Source organism: Phodopus roborovskii, unplaced genomic scaffold (assembly GCF_943737965.1).
Source record: "Phodopus roborovskii unplaced genomic scaffold, PHOROB, whole genome shotgun sequence".
Taxonomy (NCBI): Eukaryota; Metazoa; Chordata; class Mammalia; order Rodentia; family Cricetidae; genus Phodopus; species Phodopus roborovskii.
Window position 1 is genome coordinate 31,284,469 of NW_026126541.1, and position 22,680 is coordinate 31,307,148.

Genomic DNA, 22,680 nt, shown 5'->3' on the forward strand with positions numbered 1-22,680 from the left:
TGACACACAGACCTTTCCTCTGTGGCATCTTTGCCATGGAAGAGGACCTCTGTTTCGAGTGAGTGGGTCTTTCTTACTTCCCTCCTTTTAATAAATGCACTTTGATTGCAAACAGTTCTGACTCCACCTAAGAGGGTGAGTACATCCATTCTCCCTTGTAAAACATGCTTTTGCTCAGAATTCTTCCTGCAGAACAGAAGAAAACCCACAGTCTTTGGTTAAGCTGAGCTTCCAGGGGCTGAACTCATTCTAGCTTTCCCTCAATACTTGTCTCTATAAAAACTCTATATGGGATCACAGTCAAGAGGAATCATATCTTTCCAAGGCTCCACAGATTTCTCTGAAGCGAGGTTTCTACTCCAAATCCTTCTTTGCTATCCAAATCATAGGCAGCTCTCAAAGACTAAACTATCATTATCTGAATAAGTGACCTGGTCCCTCCATCCACAATAAGCAATCTCATTAAATTGGTTTAATTCTGGTTGTAGATGGTTTATTTTGTTTTGAAATCCAGGCTGAATCTTTTATTTCTTTTTTAAAGATTTCTTTATTTATATATTTTATGCATATGAGTACTCTAATTGCATGTGTGCCTGAATGATAGTAGAGGGCATCAGGTCCTAATAGAGATGGTTGTAAGCCACCATGTGGTTACTGAGAATTGAACACACCACCTGTAGAAGAGCAGTCAGTGCTCTTAACCACTGAGCTATCTCTCTAGACATGAGGAAAAACTTGTTAAAGAGTAATTTTAATCAAATTAGCCTCCATCAGCACTAAGATTGATGCCTTGTTCACCATCCTGTGGAAATAAGTAAGTCTTTGTCTATTCCTCTGCTTTCTTGCAACGAGGACTTTCCAAGGAATGGCATTTTAACACCAGGCTTCATTGATTAATTCAAAGGCCTCACAATGCATGGTGAACTAAAATAAGCCAGATAAACTGGGCAAGAGAGGACCCAGAGGTTGCAGCATACTATTTTTTTGGAGTGTAAAGATGTGCCTCTATTTAACCTCACCTGCCTAAGGCACCTTCTGATTGGTTTAATAAAGAGATAAATGGCCAACAGCTAGGCAGTAGTTGGGAATTCCAGGCAGAGAGAGGAACTCTGAAGAATCTAAAAGGCATGGATTTCCCAGCAAGAGGCAGAGGAAGTCAGACATATGGTATTGAGGAGAGGTAATGAGCCACATGGCAGAACATAGATTAATACAAACTGGTTAATTTAAGTGTTATAAGCTGGTAGGGAACAAGCCTAAGCTAAGGCCAAGCTTTCATACTTAGTAATAAGTCTCCACATCATTATTCAGGAGTTGGCAATCCAAAGAAAGACCTGGGTAGCAAGCTTTCTTGACTATCTTTGGATGGCCAGTCCACAAATAAAGACCCAGAGACTTCTTATTCATTATGAAAGGTTGGCCTTGGCTTTGACTTTTCCCCAACTAGCTCCGACAACTTAATTAACCCATATATTTTTAAATCTATGTTCTGTCACATGGCTCAGTTACCTCTATCTTAGTACAGAGCATCCGACTTGCTCTGAGTCTGCTGGCAAAATTGTGCAACTAAATCCCTCCTCCCAGTTTCTCTTTCTCTGCCCTGAAGTCTCCCACTCTGTCCTTTTGGCCATTTAGCTCTTTATTAAACCAATCAGAAGGCGCCTTGGGCAGAGGCACATCTTCACAGTGTAAACAATATTTCGCAATAGATCTGTTACACCCATGGTTTTAGTTTACCCTGCCGCCACCTACCCTGCTCTACTCTGGTTATTTTAACAGGTACCCATACAATCTTCTGTCCTGTTTTAGCTTTAAGAGTTAAACAGCATGAAAAGAAAATCCAGAGCAACAGGCAGTGCTGCCACCTCTGAGCTGAGAAGTAATGAAGCCCTCAGTTCAAAGGCAGAGTAGTGTCTGTATCATGACTGAACAAGGCACAGTGGAGGGCAGGGAAAGGCTGAGCTTCCTAGAAATGAAACAAAACCATGGCAGAGACACTGACCTATGGGTAGAAAAAGCCCAGAGTCCAGCTGCTTAGCAGAGAAAGGCTCTCTGTAGTTAACAACTGAGTTAACAGTCAGAGAAGTCTCATATTCACCCAGGAGGCTCTCCCAATGCTCTAGGCTGATCCCTCCAAGGTTTTTTACAATTACCCGTTTCCCATCTGCTTCAAGCTCTGCTTTTCCAACAGGAAGGCAGCATACAATGGTTAGGTGATCATCAACAGGGGCAGGAATCACTGATCCTTTACAAAACTTAGATGTGCATTATCAAAATTAAAAAGGCAGAAGATTCCACATTGGACATTCACTCAGCAGATACACCTATCATGAAGAAGATGTGAAATCCCACATCCTGCTCCAGGCCTGTGAGGTATAGGCCCTCATGTATAAAATGGAAGAAATTGTATCAATTCCATGTCTTTTGGTGACTAAACAGTGGCATGGGTTTACAGCATCTAACCTGGCACTGTTTGACACAGAGAAAGGCAGGAAGGAAAAGAACCCAGAGACTAGGCCTGGTTTGACTCAAAAGCAGTCCTGTGGGCTACGGATGTGGCTCAGCAAATGGACATTAAAAAAAAAAATTGCACAGGCACCTTTAATCCCAGCACTCTGGAGGCACAAGTGGGTGGAATTCTGAGTTGAAGGGCAGCTTGGTCTACATAGGGAGCTCCTGGACAGCCAAGACTACATTCAGAAACCCCATCTTAACAAACAAATAAAACAACCACAACAACAAAAAGTAAAAAAAAAAAAAAAAAACTATGGGAATGAGTTTTGGTTAAGAACTTAGTCTTGGGGAGAAGAGAGTATATTTTGCCCACTTTCTAACAATTAGAAACAGACTAGAATAAACTCACCAACTGTAAAACACTAGAGAGACAAAGGCATTTTGAAGAGAGGACAGATATCCTGTGAGACACCAAAGCCCTTCTGAGGGGCAGGAAATAAAGTCATTTTCCAGCTTGGGATGACATGCCACTACACATCCTTCAGCGGCCCTAAATACAAAAGGTAGTCTGCTGGCATCAAGTGCCTGTAAAACAGGCTTTCTCCTGGTAAATGCCACCAACAGGCTCAGGCTTGATGGGCATCTCAGGTGGAGCTGACCGGGGCTACTGCCAAGTGCAGATACTCACAAGAGGTTGAGAGCCACCGGGGATGCGATGCTACCCAAATGGCTTTTCAATGGGATGCCCCTTGGCTCTTTCTCCAATATATACAAAGGTCAGAAAGATTCTATTGTCTTTCTTCCACTCTTCTGTATTTTACTTTTTTTTTTTTTTGTTTTGTTTTTAAAGATGGGGCCATGCACGAGTTTCTTACCCAAACAACAGTATTCCTACATAATCTAGGCACATGCTCTCAGAGCCCAAATCATGGCTAGGGCCAACCTACTCAGTTAGTTCCCTAATATGATGCAAATACTATGTAAATGATTGTTGTACCACATTGTTTAGGGAATAATGACACACATCTATGTTCAATACAGATACATTTAAAAAAAATCATTTTGATTTGTGAATGTTTGATTTTGAGGATGTGCGATCCATGAACCATCATGGTTGTTTATACCATGACACTGATTTTTTTTTTTTTAGTGAATGAAAATGGATTTGATCTTGATAAGTTAGGGGACAACTTGCTGTTTTCGATGAATACAATAAATCTAATTTAACATCTTTAACATCTGATATATACTTAACTAGGCAGCGGTTGGCAAGGAATCAAAAAGGTGGCCAGGTAGGCTGGACAATCCCAGTTCTTGGTCTGTAGAGAACTGATGAAGCTCCAACTCCCTGTGAGGAGTTGACCCTGTGGCAACAGCTGTCCCCCTCGGCATGTTTTTCCTTGCTGGCACCTTACCTATCATGGCCCATCGCAACATAGGACTGGTCTCACTTCTTCAAATGTCATGCATATCATTACCAGGATGTCCCTGAAGTCTACACAGGGATCAGTTACTAAGTCCACAGTCACAACAAAGCAGCCTTGTCAACTCTACACAGTCAAGAAGAACAACAACAAAGAAATACCTCTGAGTCCTAGTCCCTGAGAACTGAGTCTTACAGAATTGGAGATGGCCCAGGACAAGTCTGAATCAGCCCTGCTGTGGTCGCTGAAGAGTGACAAGGCAGGATGGAGGGGCTCTGTCTACCAGTACTCCCATTTCACGACTCCACTGTGCAGACAGGGAAATTGAGTCACTAGGCGATAATACAGCTGTATGACACACATTCTCGCACTATGCCATCAGAAGCCACAGCAGGGTAGAGGAAGAGTCACACTGGCAGTCCCTACAGCTCCAATTTTTTAAAATATCTTTGTAAAACGATTCTATGAGTTCAAATGCAAGATAATCTTTAAAAGAATCAGCATCAAACAAGTTAGGAATGTGATTTCTATGATGGGCTCTGAGCAGCATGTTGACCTCCAACATTATATTTTAGCAGGAACAGCAGTAGCAAGGTATTGTGGTCCTGTCCATGGATTTCTTTGATTCTGACAATTCTTTCTCTATCAGGAAAGAGGAAGCCACATGGTGTTAACATTTCAAATCCACAAACGTACCTGACACTCACACAAAATGGAAAGAGGAGCATCTAGTTTCTTTACTAGGCAATGTTTCTAATTTTAAGGTAGTTGAGATTAATCTGGCTTTTGCTCAGAAGGAGTTCAAGTGAGAAAGCAGCCAGTGGAGAACCTAGCAGGATTTCTGGGAAGTAGCTAGGTGGAAGCCATGCTCGTACTCTCTATGCACTTTACAATAATTCCCATCCACGCTTTCTGAAAGGATGCTGGAGCCTTCACAGTTTTAAAACGTGCAAGGGCATTTCTGGGTCCAAGTAACACGCCATGAGGATTCTTTTTTAGTGGGAAAACTTTATGAAGGCATGCATCACTAGGATCCTATTGGAGAGATGTTGGCAATGCCTGTCTACCTTGACTTGCATTAGCAGAAAGAAAGCACATCATTCTACTGGCCTTGCTAAAAGGATAAGGGCTACAGCCAAACCACCTCTCCCAGCTCTCCCCGCTGCCTGCACCATGTCCATTTATTCGCACCCTTATTAAGTGCTTGCAATGAGGGGGTTGCTGCTCCAGTTTCTGCGATACACCAGGCTGTCCCAGGCGCTCAGGATTGATGGGGGGAGAACAGTAAGGTATCCTTTAGGCAGTGGCAGTGCCATGAAAACAATGTGCCCCATGAAACGTAACAAACACCACTCAGCAAAGGGGACCAGGAAGGGTGTCAGCAGAGCTCATCCACAGTGTGGAGGACAGGAAGGACAGTCCTGTGGGCCAGCTACTTAAGAGTGAAGGAGAACGCCATGACCTTACAGATCACATACAAGTATTTAGGTTCCACTCCCCAATGGTGAGCTACAGTGGGGCGGGAGAAAATGAAGGCAGAGTGATAAGAGTACGTATTCTTCCTGAAAGGTTTCTTCTGAATCCTCTGGGCAACTTGGATAAAGAGAGTCACCCTCTAACATGCCAGGAATCTGAACATGGAGCATGCTCTACTCTTCATTTACTTTGCACTCAAGCTCCTGTTCCTTGTTTCAGGGAATGCGTGGGCTGTATTTCTCCTTTCCTCAAGGCCAGGCAGGGCTGACAGGTAACAAACATCCAGCTGTTGCAGTTGGAAAGGCTGGCGTTCTCCAAACAGCAGCAGGAAGACAAACCCAGATCTCAGAGACAGCAGCCCTCTCCACCTCTACCAGTTGGAAGGCGGGGATACTTAGGTACCATTCCCAGAGGGCCGACACTCACATGGCAGCATTTAGGCAGAACATGTGTTGTTTAAAGCCCGCTCCTTTCCTGGACACTTACAAACCCCTCTTTTCATCTCGGCTAGTTCTCACTTGCCATATGTATGCTTGGAGATCCACTCTTTAGCAGCCCTTGCAGGTGGCTAACTTGCAATGTCATCGCTAAGAGCCCCTCTCAAGTCCGGCTCTTAATTGCATTAATAAATTTAGCCAACAGTGACTGTGTGCAGAATAACGACACACTGCCCATATCCAAATACATCTACGGCTCAACGTTCAGTACATGATTACTAAATGGAATCTACTTCTACACAGTTCCTGTTTGTGTGCTCATGTGCTCAGGGGTGACAAAAGCAGGAGGGTAGCTTTTTTTTTTTTTTTTTTTTAAATCACAACAAACAGCAAAGCAACCACAGCTACCTGTGACTTCAGTAGTTTCCTTTAAACAGTGAATGGAAAAGCTCCGCCACACATCAAAGCTGCAGAGCCACACCTTAGTTTGAGTGGTGGTGGTGGTGGTGGTGGGGGGGGTTGTGTTGGGGGGGCAGCCCAGGGAGGGCTCACACTAATGTGATGGTGTGAATGTTTTCCAGGGTGTTTCTGAAACAAGAAATAAGCTTTTCAATCAGTAAAGCCACCAATGCGGCTCTCTCTATCCAATATGACTCTCTCTCTCTCTGCCCTGAGGGCCAGGGGAGAAAAAAAAGAGGCAAGAGAAAACAAGGACTGTCTTTTCCAGCCATGCAGTTCATCTTCTGTCCTGGCCACTGGGTACCAGATTCCCGATCCTAAAGGATTCTGGAGTCTGTACACCAGCAATGTTCCTACCCTGGTACCTGGAGTGTTAGATTTGACTAAACCGTATCACTGCGTTTCCTGTGCCCTAGCAGACAGCCGGCACCTCACAGGAGTCCCAGCTTCCATAATCACACGTGGTTGCCCACACTCAAGTCACTTTCTCAGTGTTGGTCGGTCCCTCCTCCTTCCTTCCTCCCTCCCTTCCTTCCTTCCTTCCTTCCTTCCTTCCTTCCTTTCTTCCTTCTCTTCCTCCCTCCCTCCTTCCCCCTGTCCCTCCCTCCATTCCTCCTTTCCTTCCAAGACTACAAACAACATACATATTCTTTTCACGGTTCTGTGGGCTTGAAGTCTGAGAACTATCTGCAACAGAGGTAGGTTCTGGCTCTTCTGCCTTTTCCTGCCAGCAGGAAGACAACTTTTTTCTTGCCATCCTTACACTTGGGAAAGGCCTGAAAAGATCACTTAAGGTAGGTAGTAGCAGCCCAGGGCCCACACTCTCTGGCTGCTAGGCCCCATATTCTTTCTGTAAGCATGGGCTAAGGAGAAAACAGAAGTAAAGATCATCCTTGGCTGAGGGAGTCTAGGTTGGCAAGCAGTTGGGAGAAAACTAGACAGAGCCAGTGAAGTGCTGGGGGAGTGTAGGTTAGCTGGCTTGAGTTGGACAAGCATATGGCCAGATGCTGTCACACCTTCAGTGAGCAGACATGCCATTGCCATCCTGGTTTGACCCATCAGTGAGGAGTCCCTTACCTTTCTCCTGTCACCCTAAATCTTGTCTTTAGGACACACAACAGAACTGTTTTCTTCTATTACCCACTAGGGCTTTCTCTGAAACATTTAAATATTTTTCTTACGAGCTAACTCTCCTACTTCAGGATCCTGGTTCTGGGTAACACACATTCAAACACAGAATACCGCTTCATGGGAATATATATATATATCATGGGGATATCATATCAATGAAGGCTCATGAGGTGGAATTGGACCCCTGCTGGATCTCATAGGTCATGTTCTCAGCTCCCTAGAGAAAGTGGCATTAAGTGGCAACTCTCCTCAATCCATCCAGACTTACATTTTCCCTTAACAGAGCTGGTTCCAACCCTTACCCTTATTGGTTTGTTTGGGTTGTATGAGGTTTTGTTTGCTTGTTTGTTTTTTCCTTTTGTTTTGTTTGGGACAGAGACTGACTTACTATGCTGCCTTGACTGATCTGGAACTTGCTATACAGATGAGGCGGGCCTCAAACTCAGACATCTGCCTGTCTCTAATAAAAAGACTTCAGATATCGTCCCTTATCTATTTCAAATAAATAAACAGATAGATAGATAGACAAATAAGTAAATGTCCCATGGGATTAAACACCAAATCCTGATTTGAAAAAAGTAGACATGTTTCTTTTCTTTCTTTTCTTTTTCTTCTCTCTTTCTCTACAGGAATAAATGATTTTTTTTTCTCCATCTCAAAAGAATATGAACTTACAGGGTCCCTTTTGTATCAGTAGGGTCAGGGCAATTTTCCAGCGTTATTTTTGATGACTGAGTTTGATCTGGGAGCCAAGCCCTGATTTTTAACAAGCAGATTCAAGACCAGAAGTTCTAGACATTAAGGTCTGAAAAAAGAGAGAAAGAAGTCAATCATTCAACACAGTTTCTTCTTCCTCCCAACCTTTACTCGGTATTCCAGGCGGCCCTCTGAGGACTATTCCTTCTGTTGAATTTACCCTGCTGGATTCTAACAAAAGGGAACGTACTGGGGTCGGATGCTGCTTAGAGCAATCTGGCCAATGGATATAAAATAAAAGCTGCTGGAAGCCATTAAAGTCCTTTACTGCTGTCAGACAATCCCCCCCCCCCCAAACAATTCATGGCCCTTAGCGCCATTAATTAGTTCAGGACTTTCATCCTAAGCAGAACCTGGAATGTGGTGAAGCCAAAATCTATTTTCTAGGGCCTTAGCTCTCCCTTGTGTATAAAAACGGAAATGCAGCTTGCTAGAAAATTCTGCCCCCATAAATTGGATGACCTAATTTTGAAGCTTAAATGCCATTTAAAAAGTAAAGGGTCAATTCTTTTAAGTCTTGTATCTTAAAAGCAAAACAAAGGAGATCATTTAAAATAACAAACAAAAAGTAGGGAAATATAAAAAGTCTTTTATATGGTATGCTTTAGGTAAAGTATCCAAGAAATCTTACTGGCATAAGATAAAATATTTTTAGAGAAAAATTACATTTCCCAGAATCACAGATGTTCTCAGCCAAAATATAGCTGAGAGATTCCAGCCTGTCTCTGATTTGGGATGGATCATACTTCATCCAACCCAAACAGAGATGTTATCTTGCTTCAAATACTTCCAGAGAGAAGAGCCGGCAGCCTACCTCTTTCATACCTGAGACCTTACTATTTCTGATATATTTCAGTGGAATTACAAGTATGTAATCTGAAACCCCCAACCTCTTAGCTTTTTCTTGTATATGTTTTTCATGATAGGGTTTCTCTCTATAGCCCTGGCTGTCCTGGAGCTTGCTCTGTAGATCAGGTTGGCCTTGAACTCATAGAGACCCACCTGCCTCTGCCTCTGCTTCTGGAGTGCTGGGATTAAAGGTATGCTTCACCACCCACCCTGCTTTGTGTATGTATTTTGTGTGTGTGTGTGGGGGGGGCACTTTCTGATTGAAATTGTCAGGGAATCCATCTACCTTCTCCCTTCTAGAGTTCAGCACCTTGGCAGCCGGTGTTGAGTGGTCAAGTACAGGGACCTATCCAGTCTGTATGTGCATGTCAACATCACACGGCTTTTAAAATGCCAAAGTAAATTCCATGGAGAGGTTTACACCTGATTTACTGGTTATGCCCCCAGTAGCATCTACTTCACGAGTCCTCTTCATGGTCAGCAGATGTGATCTTGGGGGTCCCATCTGGGTACAAGCATAAGAAATTCATGCTCTCATCTGGTTCCAGATTTATCAAGAAAGAGGGAAGATATGGGTGTGTCTTCCTTGCTCTCAGAGGTTCCTTTTGAAACGTTCTGCCTTCTGAAAACACCTGTAATACTGGCTGGCCTCATCACCATCACATTACAAAGTGCTTAACTGGGGTCTAACTACTCAGGGCATCATTACAAAATGAAGAGCATTTTCCTTCAGAGCCGGGAGCCTATGCATACAGCCTCATCCACATTGTATATAAAGACCCCATAGAAAACTTGCGACGCCCTGAGGAAGTGCACAGGGCACTTAGCAAGTGAAGTGGGACTTTTCTTTGCCCGCCCCCCCCATTTTAAGTGTTATTTGTAGATTTCCCATCAAATGTTTCTGTCCTCCCCTGCCACACACCCCACACCTTACCCCCAAGCTGAGGCCCAAACTTGCTGGACAATCGCTCTGCCACTGAGCTAAATCCCCAATCCCTTAAGTGGGACTTCCTCCCCCCACACTCCACCCCCCCCCATCAGTCTCCATACCCCAATCCACTCCTGCTCTGTTTCTGTTTAGGAAAGGGCAGATCTCTTATGGGTAGCAACAAAACGTGGCATTCCAAGTTGCCCTATGACTAAGCACCTCTCCATGTATTAAGACTGTGCAAGGCAAACCCAGTTTGAGGAGTAAGGTCCCAAAAGTCAAAGAAAGAGTTGAAAACAACCCCTGTTCCACTGTTAGGAGTCTCATTAAGAGCACCCAGTTACACAACTGTAACATATATGCAGAGTGCCTGGTCAGTCCCGTGCAGGCTCCCTGGTTGTCGGTTCAGTGTCTGTGAGCCCCTGTGAGGCCAGGTTAGCTGATTGTGAGATTTCTTTATGATGTCCTTGACCCCTCTGACTCCTACAACCTTTTCTCTCCCTCTTGTGCAGGAATCCCCAAACTCTGCCCAATGTCTGGCTGTGTGGGTCTGCATCTGCTCCATCAGTTGCCGGATAAAGCCTCTGATGACAACTGTGCTAGGCACCAATCTGGTCAGAGGAGATGGCTAATTCAGGCTACGTTGTCTGCTATTGCTAGGAGTCTTAGCTGGGATCACCCTTGTAGATTCTTGGACAGTTCCCTTGCACCAGGGCAGGTGAGAAAATGGAGGAGGAGAGTGTAGAAAGAGACTACTGGAAAAGGGGGACATTTTGGCATCAGGTAAAAGCGGGGCTTTTCAAAACCACATTTTCAAGACATCAGATCCACTGTGTGACAAAGGTATGCTCTCCAAATTCGCTGTCTCCACCCAGCTGTAATTACATATTACACAGAGTACATAATCTACATCGCATTCCAATTATCTCCAAGTGCTGCGGGGCAAAAATCACTCAACTCGGCAATTAAACAAATTCCAGGTTATCACTAAGTGTTTTAAGGAAGGGAAGTTGGCAGAAAGACCAAAGGGACAGGAAGAGCAGAGCAAAGCCTTCCAGAAATCACCGTTAGCTCACCCTTTAGCAGTAACTCAACCTGACAAAGTCCCTGTCCTCAAGAACGAAGCCTGCATTATAAGCTAGAAACCTCTCAGGTAGAGCACACATGGCTGAAGTCAAATGAAAAGCCCTGGCCTACCCACTGCCTCAGTCTCTGCTAATATAGTAAATAGAATGCCTGCAATCACAGGCATAAGATACATTTCTGTTTTGTTTTGTTTTCCCAAGAAATTAGCAAGACTTCAATTATATCAGGAGCGAAAAATAGACACATGCAAGTTTATCATCTAATGGGGCACAGCTAACACCTTGGGTATACCCTGAAGAAGTTATCAAACATTGACAGTTGAAATATTTTAAAGTCACATTAGTATGCCTTCCCACACATTTTAGATGGACCATCTCCTATGCAAGAATAAGATCCATCGTCCATGGTCTCAAATAATGATGAGGATAAGGTCAATGCACAGAGACAAACAATGCCTTTGCTTTGCAACCCAGCAGTAGGAGTCCATCAGCAGACACTAGTGCCAACCAGGGTGAGAAGCTCTTAGCCATCAGGTGAGGCAGGTCCTTCCAAGGGCTGTGAAATAGCTAGTGTGAGCTGTTGGCCTTTTCAAAGACATGCCTTTAAAGAAGTATTGCTTTTTTACTTTGGCTAAGACTGATGCTGTCTAATTGTAAATGTCCCCCATATGGGGCCATGTGTTTGAACACTTGGTCCACAGTCTATGGGGATTTGGAACCTTTGAGAATAGAGCCTCCTTGGCTGACGTAGGCTGCCAGAGCCACAGGCTTCAAGGCTATCCCACCTCTGCTTCCAGCTCTCTGCTTTCCAGACTGCCATGTGGACATATGGATATACGTCCACACACATGTGTGCACATACACTCACACAAGCACAAACACACATCAATAGATGTTTTTGGAAGACAACAAAATCCCTCAAGGTATAGGAGGTAGAAAGGCATATTCAGAGTTATGTTCACCAGGAAGCTAATGAGGCTTGGCCTTCAGCATCTTTTAGGACAGTCTCTCACTATAATTTACATAAGGTCATACACTTATCTATAAATGTCAGACATTTCATACCATTTGTTTTAAAAAGCTCCTGGGTTTGCCCAACCATCAGATCCTAGAAATCGGAGGCTTGAAGCTCCTCAGAGGCAACTTGGTAACTGTTAAGGAAGGGGGCATTTTCAATATGTCCCACATATTCCAACTCACTATTAAAGAAGCAGCCAAGAAACAAAAGAGCTAAGAGTCCTTTGAGACTAAAGAAACCAGAAGCGTAATGAAATACCAGAACACAGAACAGCTTCTGGCTGGAGCTGGTGGACCAGGACCCTGGACATCAGGAGTACTGGTCATCAAGGTCTCCAAGAGCATAAAAAGAGACCAGGCCTCCCGGGATAGTAGTAACCCATCAGCCTTCTACCAACTCTCACAGAGACTCATGGGTGGGAAGAACCAAGATCATTCTTAAACAAACAGCTTCTACATTTACCCAGACACCATCTTGGGAAAGCCAATATGATGGATGCCCCGTGGGGGCCCATTGGGTAAGGGGACATTATACTGACCACTACCAAAGTGGTGAAGTTAATCCAAGACTGGGAAACCGCCTGCCACTGAAAGCATTTAAGTTTCAACGAAAATGGGTTTTAAATAAACTTAAAATACTTTATTTTTTTTTTTTTAAAAAGCTGTGTTTGAAATTGTGATTCTCTTCATTTAAAACATGAATCAAGAGAAAAAAATGCTTTTTTTTTTTTAATTCTCCAACTAAACAGACTCTCTCCAGGATTCTGTGGGAATTTTTGGCATATTCCAATTATAGAGTAAAACCTGTTTGCTATGAAACGGAGTTTGTCAGGGAAGCAGCAGTATCGTTTACATTTATCCCACGTATGCTGAGGCAGAGATGGCTAGGTGTTCATGAAAACTCTGCTTGCTCTCCTGGGCTCACAGCCGCAAATGTTTCTTTATCCCCTGGGCAGCTGCGGTTGCCGCATAGAGGCGGCTCACACAGCAGGATGTAAGTGGAGGTGTGTGAACAAGGTGAGGCGCCACCTCGGGTTCCTCTATCCATGCATTCATTACGATGTTTCCATCTCTTAGTGCTCATGCAGTCAGAGGCTGCCTGAGCTGGCAGCTGCTCCACCAGCCTGGCTACTGATGGGGGGGATGTCCTTCTGTGTAAGTTTCTCTTATTGGTTGATACATAAAACACTGTTTGGCCAATAGCCAATAGAGGCAGGAAGATAAGTGAGACTAGGAGATTAGGGAGAATTCTGGGAAAGGTAGGCAGAGAGGTGCCAGAAAGAGCAGCCATGTGGGCCGCCAAAAGAGTAACAGGTCTGGGCATTCTTCAGTAAGATGAGAACACATGGAAATACAGAGATTAGTAGTTATGGGTTGATAATTAAGACAGAGCTAGCCAGTAAGGAGCCTTAGCCATCGGGCAACAGTTTTATAATTAATATCACATTCGTGTGTTTATTTGGGGCCGAAGCGGCAGTGGGGCCTGGTGAGAAAGGAAAGTCCACCAACAGGCTACCTGAAGTATACCATGGAGAACAAGGGCTCTCACCCAGGAACTGTCCATCACCTTGGGCTTTTTATACCTGAGAAATAACCCTGACTTATGTTTTGGGCCTAAAACCTATATCTATACTCTACCCTATAGTGTGTTTCACTGTGGCAACCAGAGGCACATATTAGCTGCACATGGAAGTGCTAAATTCTAACAAAGTACAGCTCCAGACCCAGCTTACCAACCGGCCAAGAACTCAAACAATGCCCACGGATGCTGGGAAGCTGGGATGGTGCTGGGATGGAGGACAAACAAAGGAATTGTGAAAGCACACGGGATGTGCAATTAGTGTCCCTTCTGAAACAACCAATGAATTGAGCCTTGAAGGAGGAGGAAAGTTCAAAAGTGGGGGGCTGGGAAGTTCATGCCAGACTAAACCTGAGTCCTCTAACATTTTACCCATGTGCCTGCGATGTGAAGACAGAAAACACATTGTTCTCTTATTTCCAGGACACAGAATCAAGGCTGGGGAGGAACTAGCGGAAAAGAGAATTCCGTGCAAAGGGAGGAAGAACCCATCATCAGGGCTGACCTTCAGCTTCGGGGGCTCTGAAGAAAACAAGACGGTGTGCTGTCTTTGGGGGGGACAGCCAGCGCCCTGGCATGGGCACGAGAGGGAGTGGGCTGAGCACGGATGGTCCCAGCTCATTCAGCCGCCTTCCATCTTCCAGGCCTTAGCCAACTAGACTTAATAGTGTTGCCAGGAAAGGGAATGGCTTCAGCCTTGCTGGAACACAGCTTACTCTGTAGTACTTGCCAGTCTCCCTTCTCAAGGCTATACTGGCTGTGAGTACCCAACATGCCAATCGCCAGCAGAACATCTCCACACACACCCAGGCCCCTAAGAGCTCCTTTGATTTCATTAGAAAGCAGCAAATACTTACTAGCCTTATATTAAAGAGGATTGCTAGGTCAGTATCATGAAAGCACAGTGAGTGTCCATTTTTCTCCCCCGGGGGTTTAGATCAAGGGGTCAGGTGTCTTTCCTTAATAGAAAGCAGACCATACAGAATATGAGATACGTTTTCCAAAAAGAATACCAATAAGGGACATTGCACTAAAGCTGTTCAGAGAACAGTTTCGGCCCTCCTGGATGACTTGATACACTGCCAGGCACCTTAGGGGTAAAGGTCATAAATACCAGTTTCCACAGGGGAGTTAGTTCTTTAGAACAGTCTCGTTTTCGGTTTTAAAATGTGCCTATGGTGGATAAAACAGGAAACTGCTGCACGCTCTACAAACGTTCTCCAAGCACTACTGGGAAGCCAGTGACTTTCGCTTTTCTAAGACTTATAGTTCATTTCCACAAGCACTAGGTTGCTTTACACACGGCATACCGAGGGAGAGAGTAAATGACAAGGCACTATCCTAACACGAAGGGCTTCCTAGGATTCATGCTGTCACTCTTCTTAAGAGTAACTCACTATGATTATAAACAAAAGATAAGCTTGCTAATCTTGACCAACAAGCAGGGTTATTTTGCCTATCACATCAGGAGATTGTTCCTATCAAAAAATCGATTTGAAAATGTGGGCCTAGATTATGATTCTTTCATCTCCTGTAATAACACTCCAGGTGATTAATATATTGCTTAAATAAACAGAATGGAAGTCTAATTACTCCCAAGCTCAGAAATGAATATTAAACAAAACACTACATTATAGAATGACTCTTAATTATACAGCTTTAACCTTAACAGCAAAACAAAGGGAATTCACAGAGCTGTGTTCTGAGGCTACCCTAACCCTTGACTGGGTCCACACACAAGTTTTATTTTGTCTGCAATTGTTCAACCATAAATATGAGTGATGCCTTCTTAAATTCACATTGCAGAATCCCACAGGCACCATCTTTTTGAAATTCAGGTCACATCCATGTCATTACACAACACCCTGAGAAAATCATCCCTTGAGTGGTACCAAGACCATCTGCCTCAGATATCCGATCTCACCACCCTTCCCAGTTCCTCTCTACCCACTCGTGACCCAGGCCTTGAAATCCTTGGCTCACAAAGCCTGGGAATTATATTCCCTTTGAGAAAATGGATGGTGCCCAGCACTGGCTTCTGTTCAGTTTGATTTTTACCCAACTGCACATACTATTTCCAGCGCTTGCTTGCTGGCCCTGTCTGGAAAGCATGTCCCAGGCTGTTCTGCCTGCTAGGTACTAAGTCTGCTCAAAAGAATGAGAAACAACAGCTAAACCCTTGAATGAAAGAACCCCACTGGCCACACATGGCTGCTACAAGTATGCTGTTATTTCTGGGGTCCCAAAGGAACAGTGTTATGACTTTAGTCCCAAGTCAAAATGAGAAATTACCACTTTCTGAAAAGAAGAAAAAAATCCCCACACACTTTAGAATAATAACATTTTCCCCCTAAGCATTAATGAGTCTAGTCCGGGTATCATTGGTGTTTAAAACAGATAAAGTCATGCCGGGCCAATGTTGCACATGCACACATGTCAGATAGCCACTGAGTCTGTATTTCTTTCCCAACTGTCACCCACACTCTCTGGTCTTCAATTTCTTCATCAAAACCAAATACTCCAAAGAACCTTCCATATCTAAATGTGCTATCACCATGAAATCACACAGCTAAAAAACAATGCCAGACAATTGACCATAAAACATTAATGTGTCTCGCAGCCCTAATAATCTGATCCTTACTTCTTATGGCCAATTCTCCTCAAAAAAAAAAAAAAAAAAAAAAATTCCACTCTATTTTTTCCCCAAGCATGGCCTGGAAACACAGAGTGACCACGGCACCACTAAGATGACCTTCAATGTTCAGGGGCCCAGGCCCTTCCACCAGCAACTCGTCCACAGCAAAGAATTCCAGCCAAGTCACAGAAAGCACGCCAGCCATTGAATGAGTTTAAAAAGCCACACCTACCCGGAGCCACTGCTTCTCCGTGAGGGCGTCGCTGTAGTCCACATCCCGGCGCTGGCGCGAACCCCTGCCAAATATCTTCTCCTCCTCTTCTTCACACGTGAGCCTTTCCACTTCGGCGTCATCCTTAATAATCCAGGAGGGCAGCTCATCTTCCTCCATCAGGCGAGGCTTGCGCTTTGGATTTCTGGCATCTTCCCTGCGCCGGTCCATGTCCATGCGCTGGGGACAGGGATAACAGTGTCACCAGAGGGAAGAGGACTCTGTGGGACAGAACTTAAAATCTTCAGAAGTTGTTTTCACACTGCAGGAGTATCCCTTTCTGTCCCTCTTATTCTAGTTTGCCTGCTCTGATTCCTCCGTAAAGCGCACCGTCTACATGAAGATCTCAACATGTAAAACCTCTTTCTTCCTCTATACCCATCATTTGAATTTACTTTTGCATTAAAGAAAATACCCTATTTAAGGACTCATCTGCTTACTGTGTGTGTGCAAAAGTCCACCTCAAGTAACCGTGGGAAAATTCAAAAGGAGAATGCATTTTAGGATTGTGAGCCCTGGGCTTCAGTGAGTGAAGGCGCTTGCGTCCAAGCCTGACAACCTGAGTTCTGTCTCTGAGATGAGACCGAGACGATGGAAGGGAAGAATCAATTCCAGCAAGCTGTCCTTTGACCTACACACATGCACTGTGGCATGCACATGTCACATGCAAAACAAATAAATAAATACACGGGGAATAAAAGCAAAGCGTGAGCCTTGCCTGTGTAATTCATTGCTTCCCCAAAACAAGTGAATTCTTGCAACATGTACAAAAACAAAGTCTATTGAGGGCATGAACCTTGAGCAAGAAGGTTTATGATTTTAATTGAAGAGGGAGAAACATTTAGGGAGAGGGCATTAGGGACCCGGGTAGCACCCACTATTACATGTGGAGGGGATGCAGATGCAGATGTTTATACTGGTCAGCTGTCACCAGCGCATCAACTTCTCAGCACAAAGTGGAGATGGAGGTAGGAAAGGAACATATTCCCTAATTCTTACTTTTTATATGTTTAGCTCTTAGGAAAATATTACAGTACAACGGATGTCAGTCTCTTCTCCACTGGCCAAGGTACATGTGGGAATGGCTTCCCCTTGTGGCCTCTGGAAGCCTGTGCCTCTACCTCTTACTTTCTCCTTAGAAACTCTGCCTTATGCTAAGTAAATGATGTGCTGCCCCCCCCCCCAAGTGTAGCAGAACAATCTGATAATGTGTAAAAGAACAAAGCACCACTTTCCCTCTCTATACTCTGGTTACACAGATACAGACCATCCCCACAATGAAATAAGTCATCAAGCATTCGTCATTTATCTGCTCCTTCTTCCTCTGGTACTACCATAGGGAAACAAGGAGTCAATAAAACAGGTTTTTTTGGTTTTCTTTTGTTTTGTTTTTTTGTTTGTTTTGCTTTGTTTTGTTTTGTTTTCCTTAAAAGCCGAAACTGATAGAATGTGAAGGAAATATTTGCTACTTGAACCCAAATGTGACTTAAAAATTAAGGGCCGAGGCTCTTTAAACTATGCCTCAACACTTCTGGAAATCATTCTCTCTGCAGGACGGGGTAAACTTGGGGCACGGTGGCACCCCACTGGCGGATAAATGTGGCTACCCTGTTCTCTCTTGCTATACTTAGCTTGTAATGCTAGACTTAATCCAGCTGTCTAATGCCTGGCTCAGAAAAAATGATCTAGCCATGGAGGCTTGGCAGGGAGCAAGAGGAGGCTTTCCTTAAGCAGGACATAGACAGAGGTTGTATGAGGCAACCTCCTAATAGCTAGCAAGTAACTAGTAAGAACACAATCTCCCCATGACCTGCCCTGTGACAAAATGTTGCCACTTCAAGTTCTAGCTAGATAATCCCTGCTTCCTAATGGCAGCAGTAGGTTGACAACTGAGGAATAAGTCACCTTTTTTGTTCTGGTAAAAATAAGTCATATATGTGATTTTTTTTTAAAAGAAAGGTGGATTCAATTAAATATGATTAGGTACAAGTCCTAATGATTGTGTCTTTCTCTGGAGATTCTACTCCCATAATACCTCTTGTAGCATTTTAAGTCAGTATTGGGTAAAAAGACTAACTTTTGATTGAATTACTATCTGGATATATTTGCCTTAAGGCCTTACTATAAACTTTAACATTCACAATTATTTTTAGCCTTTGTGGCAAATATGGCCTCTAAGAGTCCATATTGTTTACATATTGGCTCAACATACATATCTGAAACGTGTTACTATCCAATAAAATTTTTAGGTAAATAAAACTCACAGGTTATCAGTATAAAAGGTGAGTTATTTGATGTCTTGGTTTTAGATAGAGAAAGCAATACCACTGTTAAAAGATTGCTATTTTAAAGACACTATTTGTTTACAGAATCTATACATCAAAATAAGTCTATACTAATGTGAGGCACAGAAATAATTCTTAAGAATAAATAGAGACTTTAGATATATGAGACCCAGAGACTTGGCCAGCTCACATTTCATTCTCGTCTCTCACTACACTCTTTTAATCAGAGTAGCTGGCGTGGACTCAGATTCTATTTCCTGCCCCCTGGTGGAGGGTGCTAACAAACAGCAAAGTGGCCAAAGGCAGCCAGACAGCTAGGTTTTCAAAATTCAACCAAACAAAAACCTGTGTGGCTCCCCTCCCCAAGTAGAGGTTAATACTTAAAAGACAGGTACGAGAGCTCACAAAGCTAAGGTGTCTACAAAAGAACATTGGTCCTTTAGCCAGTCTGGCCCGTTACAAGCCTATTCTTCGTGGGACACGGACTCATTCCTTGTCAAAGGAAGACTCGGCCTTCGACACGCTTGTCATTTTGGCCTGAGGTTGTCAATTTCTACAAAAGTCCAGCCTCAAAGAAGGAAGGAGAGGCACTCCTTCTCCCTGATCTCAGCGCCACCAGGGACTGTCTCTGAGCCAAATCTAATTTGAGAGTATCTGAGGTCAAGGCAGCGCTGGGTTACATCCAGGGAAGCCTCTGCCTCAGGGTTCCCCAGTCACCTATGTCTAAGTTCCTCAGAGACAGATGGTTATTCCTGATGTGTAAATGTGGACAGTGACATCAGAAGACCATGCATCTGTTCTGTCTCTCTAAAATGGCATCATCTGGGTAGGGAAGAATTCTGTTTCCTAAGCTAGGAGTTATGGCCATGGATGCCTGCATTTTTCTGAGAGTTAATGATCTTTTATTGGGAGTCATTATGTGTGGGCACAATCTGTATTCTCTGGACAAAAGCCATCCAAACAAACAATGCCCCCCCCCCACAAATGATGCAAGCATCCGCTCAGCCTTAGCTCTATTTCGAGCCCTCCTAAGCTAAAAAGGCAGAGATTGCAAACCCATTGGGTCATATTTGGCTTAGTTCTGTTTCCTTTGGCCTGCAATGCTATAGAATAATATTAGTAAAAGTCCTGAATTTAGTTGCACACTTTAATGCTGAGGTTGAGTCAAACTGTGTGGATTCCTAGCTTTTCTTCGAAACTTGTGATTTCTGGCTAACGGGGTCTCACATCTCCACCGTATAGCCCCAGCATCAGTAATAGAATCTTTAACACACCTTTCCTCACTGTGTCTTACTCATGCAGAGTGCATTATCCAAGACCTCAGGGCTTTCCAACTGGTGCCTATGATCAGGGTTCTACAGTGTTCCAACACTGCAGCTGTGGGGCACCCATATTCTGTCCCTCTACCATCAGGCTAAATGCCTGAGATGAATATCAGAATGACTGCAAGTCCTGGAGTGAACCCTACACTTTACCGTCCAGATCTGCCCTCCCATTTAGACAAAGCCTGAAACTGCGAAGCTCACCACTCATTCCAAGATCTGTCACATATCGACCGCATACCCAGGACCATTCTGGCCACTTAAGACAGAGTGGAAGAGCCTGAAGAAGGCAGGACCCACAATTCTATAGTTGCTGAGCAGCCTCCCCCACAGATGGGGCTTGTCCCCCAACCTCCACTGCATGTAAATCAAATTGATGATGTAGATCACTGAACTTCAAGGTGAAAGCCATGTTCAACAGATTCTAAAATACCAATGTTCTGTAATGGGAAGCAGGTTTTGCTCTCTGAACCACGGCCTTATCTTCTTATGCACACACCTCAAAGGTTGTATTCACTTGCTTATGTATATTCCCCGGGACAGTTTTAAGGGTTGTTGCTGTTCACCTGCTCCTATTGAAGGGAAGCTGACTAGGGTACAGTTGCAAGCTGAACGCTTTGAGAAGAGGGTGTTGTCCAGTCTGACACTTGGCTGGGATTAGAAGTGGGTCCCTGGGAAATTGTGGACCATATAGCCTGACCAGCGGGTGAAGCTGTGACTCAGCTCTGGCCAACTGTTTCTATACAGAGCTGCGGGACCAACACTGCCCCATCTCATTTTCCAAAGGAAGCCAGACATCAGGATTCTTTTCATGCTGGCAACAAATACAAAATCTTAAGAACTGCTATGTGGGCCAAACACAATAAGTCTGCAGGCTAAATCCAGCCAGTTTGCATGCAGACTCTGAATCAAAAGAAATGCAGAGGCTCCAGGGCCAGGGTTCTACCCGGTATGCAGGCTGCAGGCACCATGAACACCAAAAAAGGGGGAAAAGAGGAAGGCAGTGGTTTCCCATGATTCCTGCAACATTACCATAAAAAGATCAAACTCTTCTTCCCGGCGAGCAATCATCTGGTTCAGGGTCTCGTCATCTGGTACTTCATCTTCTTCCTGAGTTAAGAACAGAATGATTGAACAGGCTTTAAGAACAGAGATGGGAGAGAGTTTGTGTGTGTGTGTGGGGGGGGAGGGCGTGGTGGTGGTGGTGTATTCTGTCTTGTTTAGACAGAAAGGAAAGGGAAGGAAAGCACTCCTCAGTTTAGTACCTGCCATTCGTATGTTGCGAGCTTTTCAAACTCTTTCGGGCAGGAAATCTGTCTAGGGAGGGGAAATCTGCTCTCTAAGAAACATCAGCTCTCCTGGGTGTGGATCTTCCTGCAACTTTTAAAGCCAGCTACTTAATGTCTCCCCGCCTCCATGACCTCATCAGCAACACAGGCGTGACATCTACTTCACAGGAGGATGCCAGCCTTAAACTATAGAAACCCACAGCAAAAGATTTACTTAATGATAATTCTACTAATTCCACTGATGACACTGCAAATATGAATGTTTTCATTTTCAAAGATTTACACAAAACAATGAGTTTTTGTCACTAAGTACCAGGACAAGGGGGGAAAAAAATCACACATAGGTACCAAACATAGAACCTTTGAGATAGGTTGAGTCAATGGTCTTTAGTAGGCACTATTATTGCTGGTGGTTAAAACTACTGTTAGGACAAAATTAAAACCTATCAATGCAAAAATACCACAAGACTCTACCCAATTAAAACAATCTAATGAAGTACAAAAAGTGATTACATAAGGCCTAAAAGTTCCTAAATTTTACATTCAGCTAAACAAAAGCACATTATCTGTTAATTTCTCAGAAACCAATGGTTCTCAAGGTTTTAGAAACTAACACTATGCTGTGGCTTCCAAGATTTAAATAAAATTCCAGCAGCCTAAGCTAGATGATGTCAGCTCCCAAGACACTTTGCACACTGCAGGGACTTAATAAAGGAATGCAACTCAATAAAATATATGATTCAAAACAATAATTACTACTGAAAACCCTTCCAATTTAATTCATTCCTGTGTTGATTAAAGTCAATCTGTCTAAATATTACATTCCACATTATGAGGAGGCAGGCAGACTAGCTAGAGAGGGGGCTCAGCCCTTATAAGATCATGTACCTGGCTAAAGCATTAATAAACAGAGGTCTTCATTTGCCTTCACTGTCCCTAGAGCCACCCGTGTTTTGTCCCCCACACAACAAGGCCATAGGTGTACCCAGGCAAGATAGGCATCAGTAGATTCTCCTAGAAATTGCCAGGACACCTGTCCCTAGAGCACAAATTGTCTGTAAGTTTACAAGGATTCTTGCTGTGTTCTTTGTACTCATATTTCATGCCAGCTGGGATTATGGCACCCTGCACTGCCCTGGACTGCTGGGACAGAAGCCATTCACTGTAATCTGCAAAGGTCCCCCATTGACTTCACATCAGGGCATGGACCAGAGCCTGGTAACAGTTGCCTGACACAGTCATAGTCAGGAAGGGATGGGGAGCCCCAGCAGGTTGCTAATAGT

The 22,680-nt window shown here is 44.0% G+C and overlaps 1 protein-coding gene across 6 annotated transcripts in view; it reads right to left on the reverse strand.

The window, feature by feature from the left end:
• Smarca2 (SWI/SNF related, matrix associated, actin dependent regulator of chromatin, subfamily a, member 2) overlaps positions 1-22,680 on the reverse strand; it is a 163,435-nt gene that overhangs the window by 37,655 nt on the left and 103,100 nt on the right. For all 6 annotated transcript variants that reach the window (XR_007835478.1, XM_051199842.1, XM_051199841.1 and 3 more), the window contains 2 exons: positions 21,141-21,218; positions 16,463-16,681 (listed from right to left, as the gene is read on the reverse strand). Coding sequence is in view for 5 of the 6 variants with exons in the window: in XM_051199842.1 (XP_051055799.1) it covers positions 16,463-16,681; positions 21,141-21,218 (297 nt within the window). In the remaining variant the exon portion in view is untranslated. The remainder of the gene's footprint in view (positions 1-16,462; positions 16,682-21,140; positions 21,219-22,680) is intronic.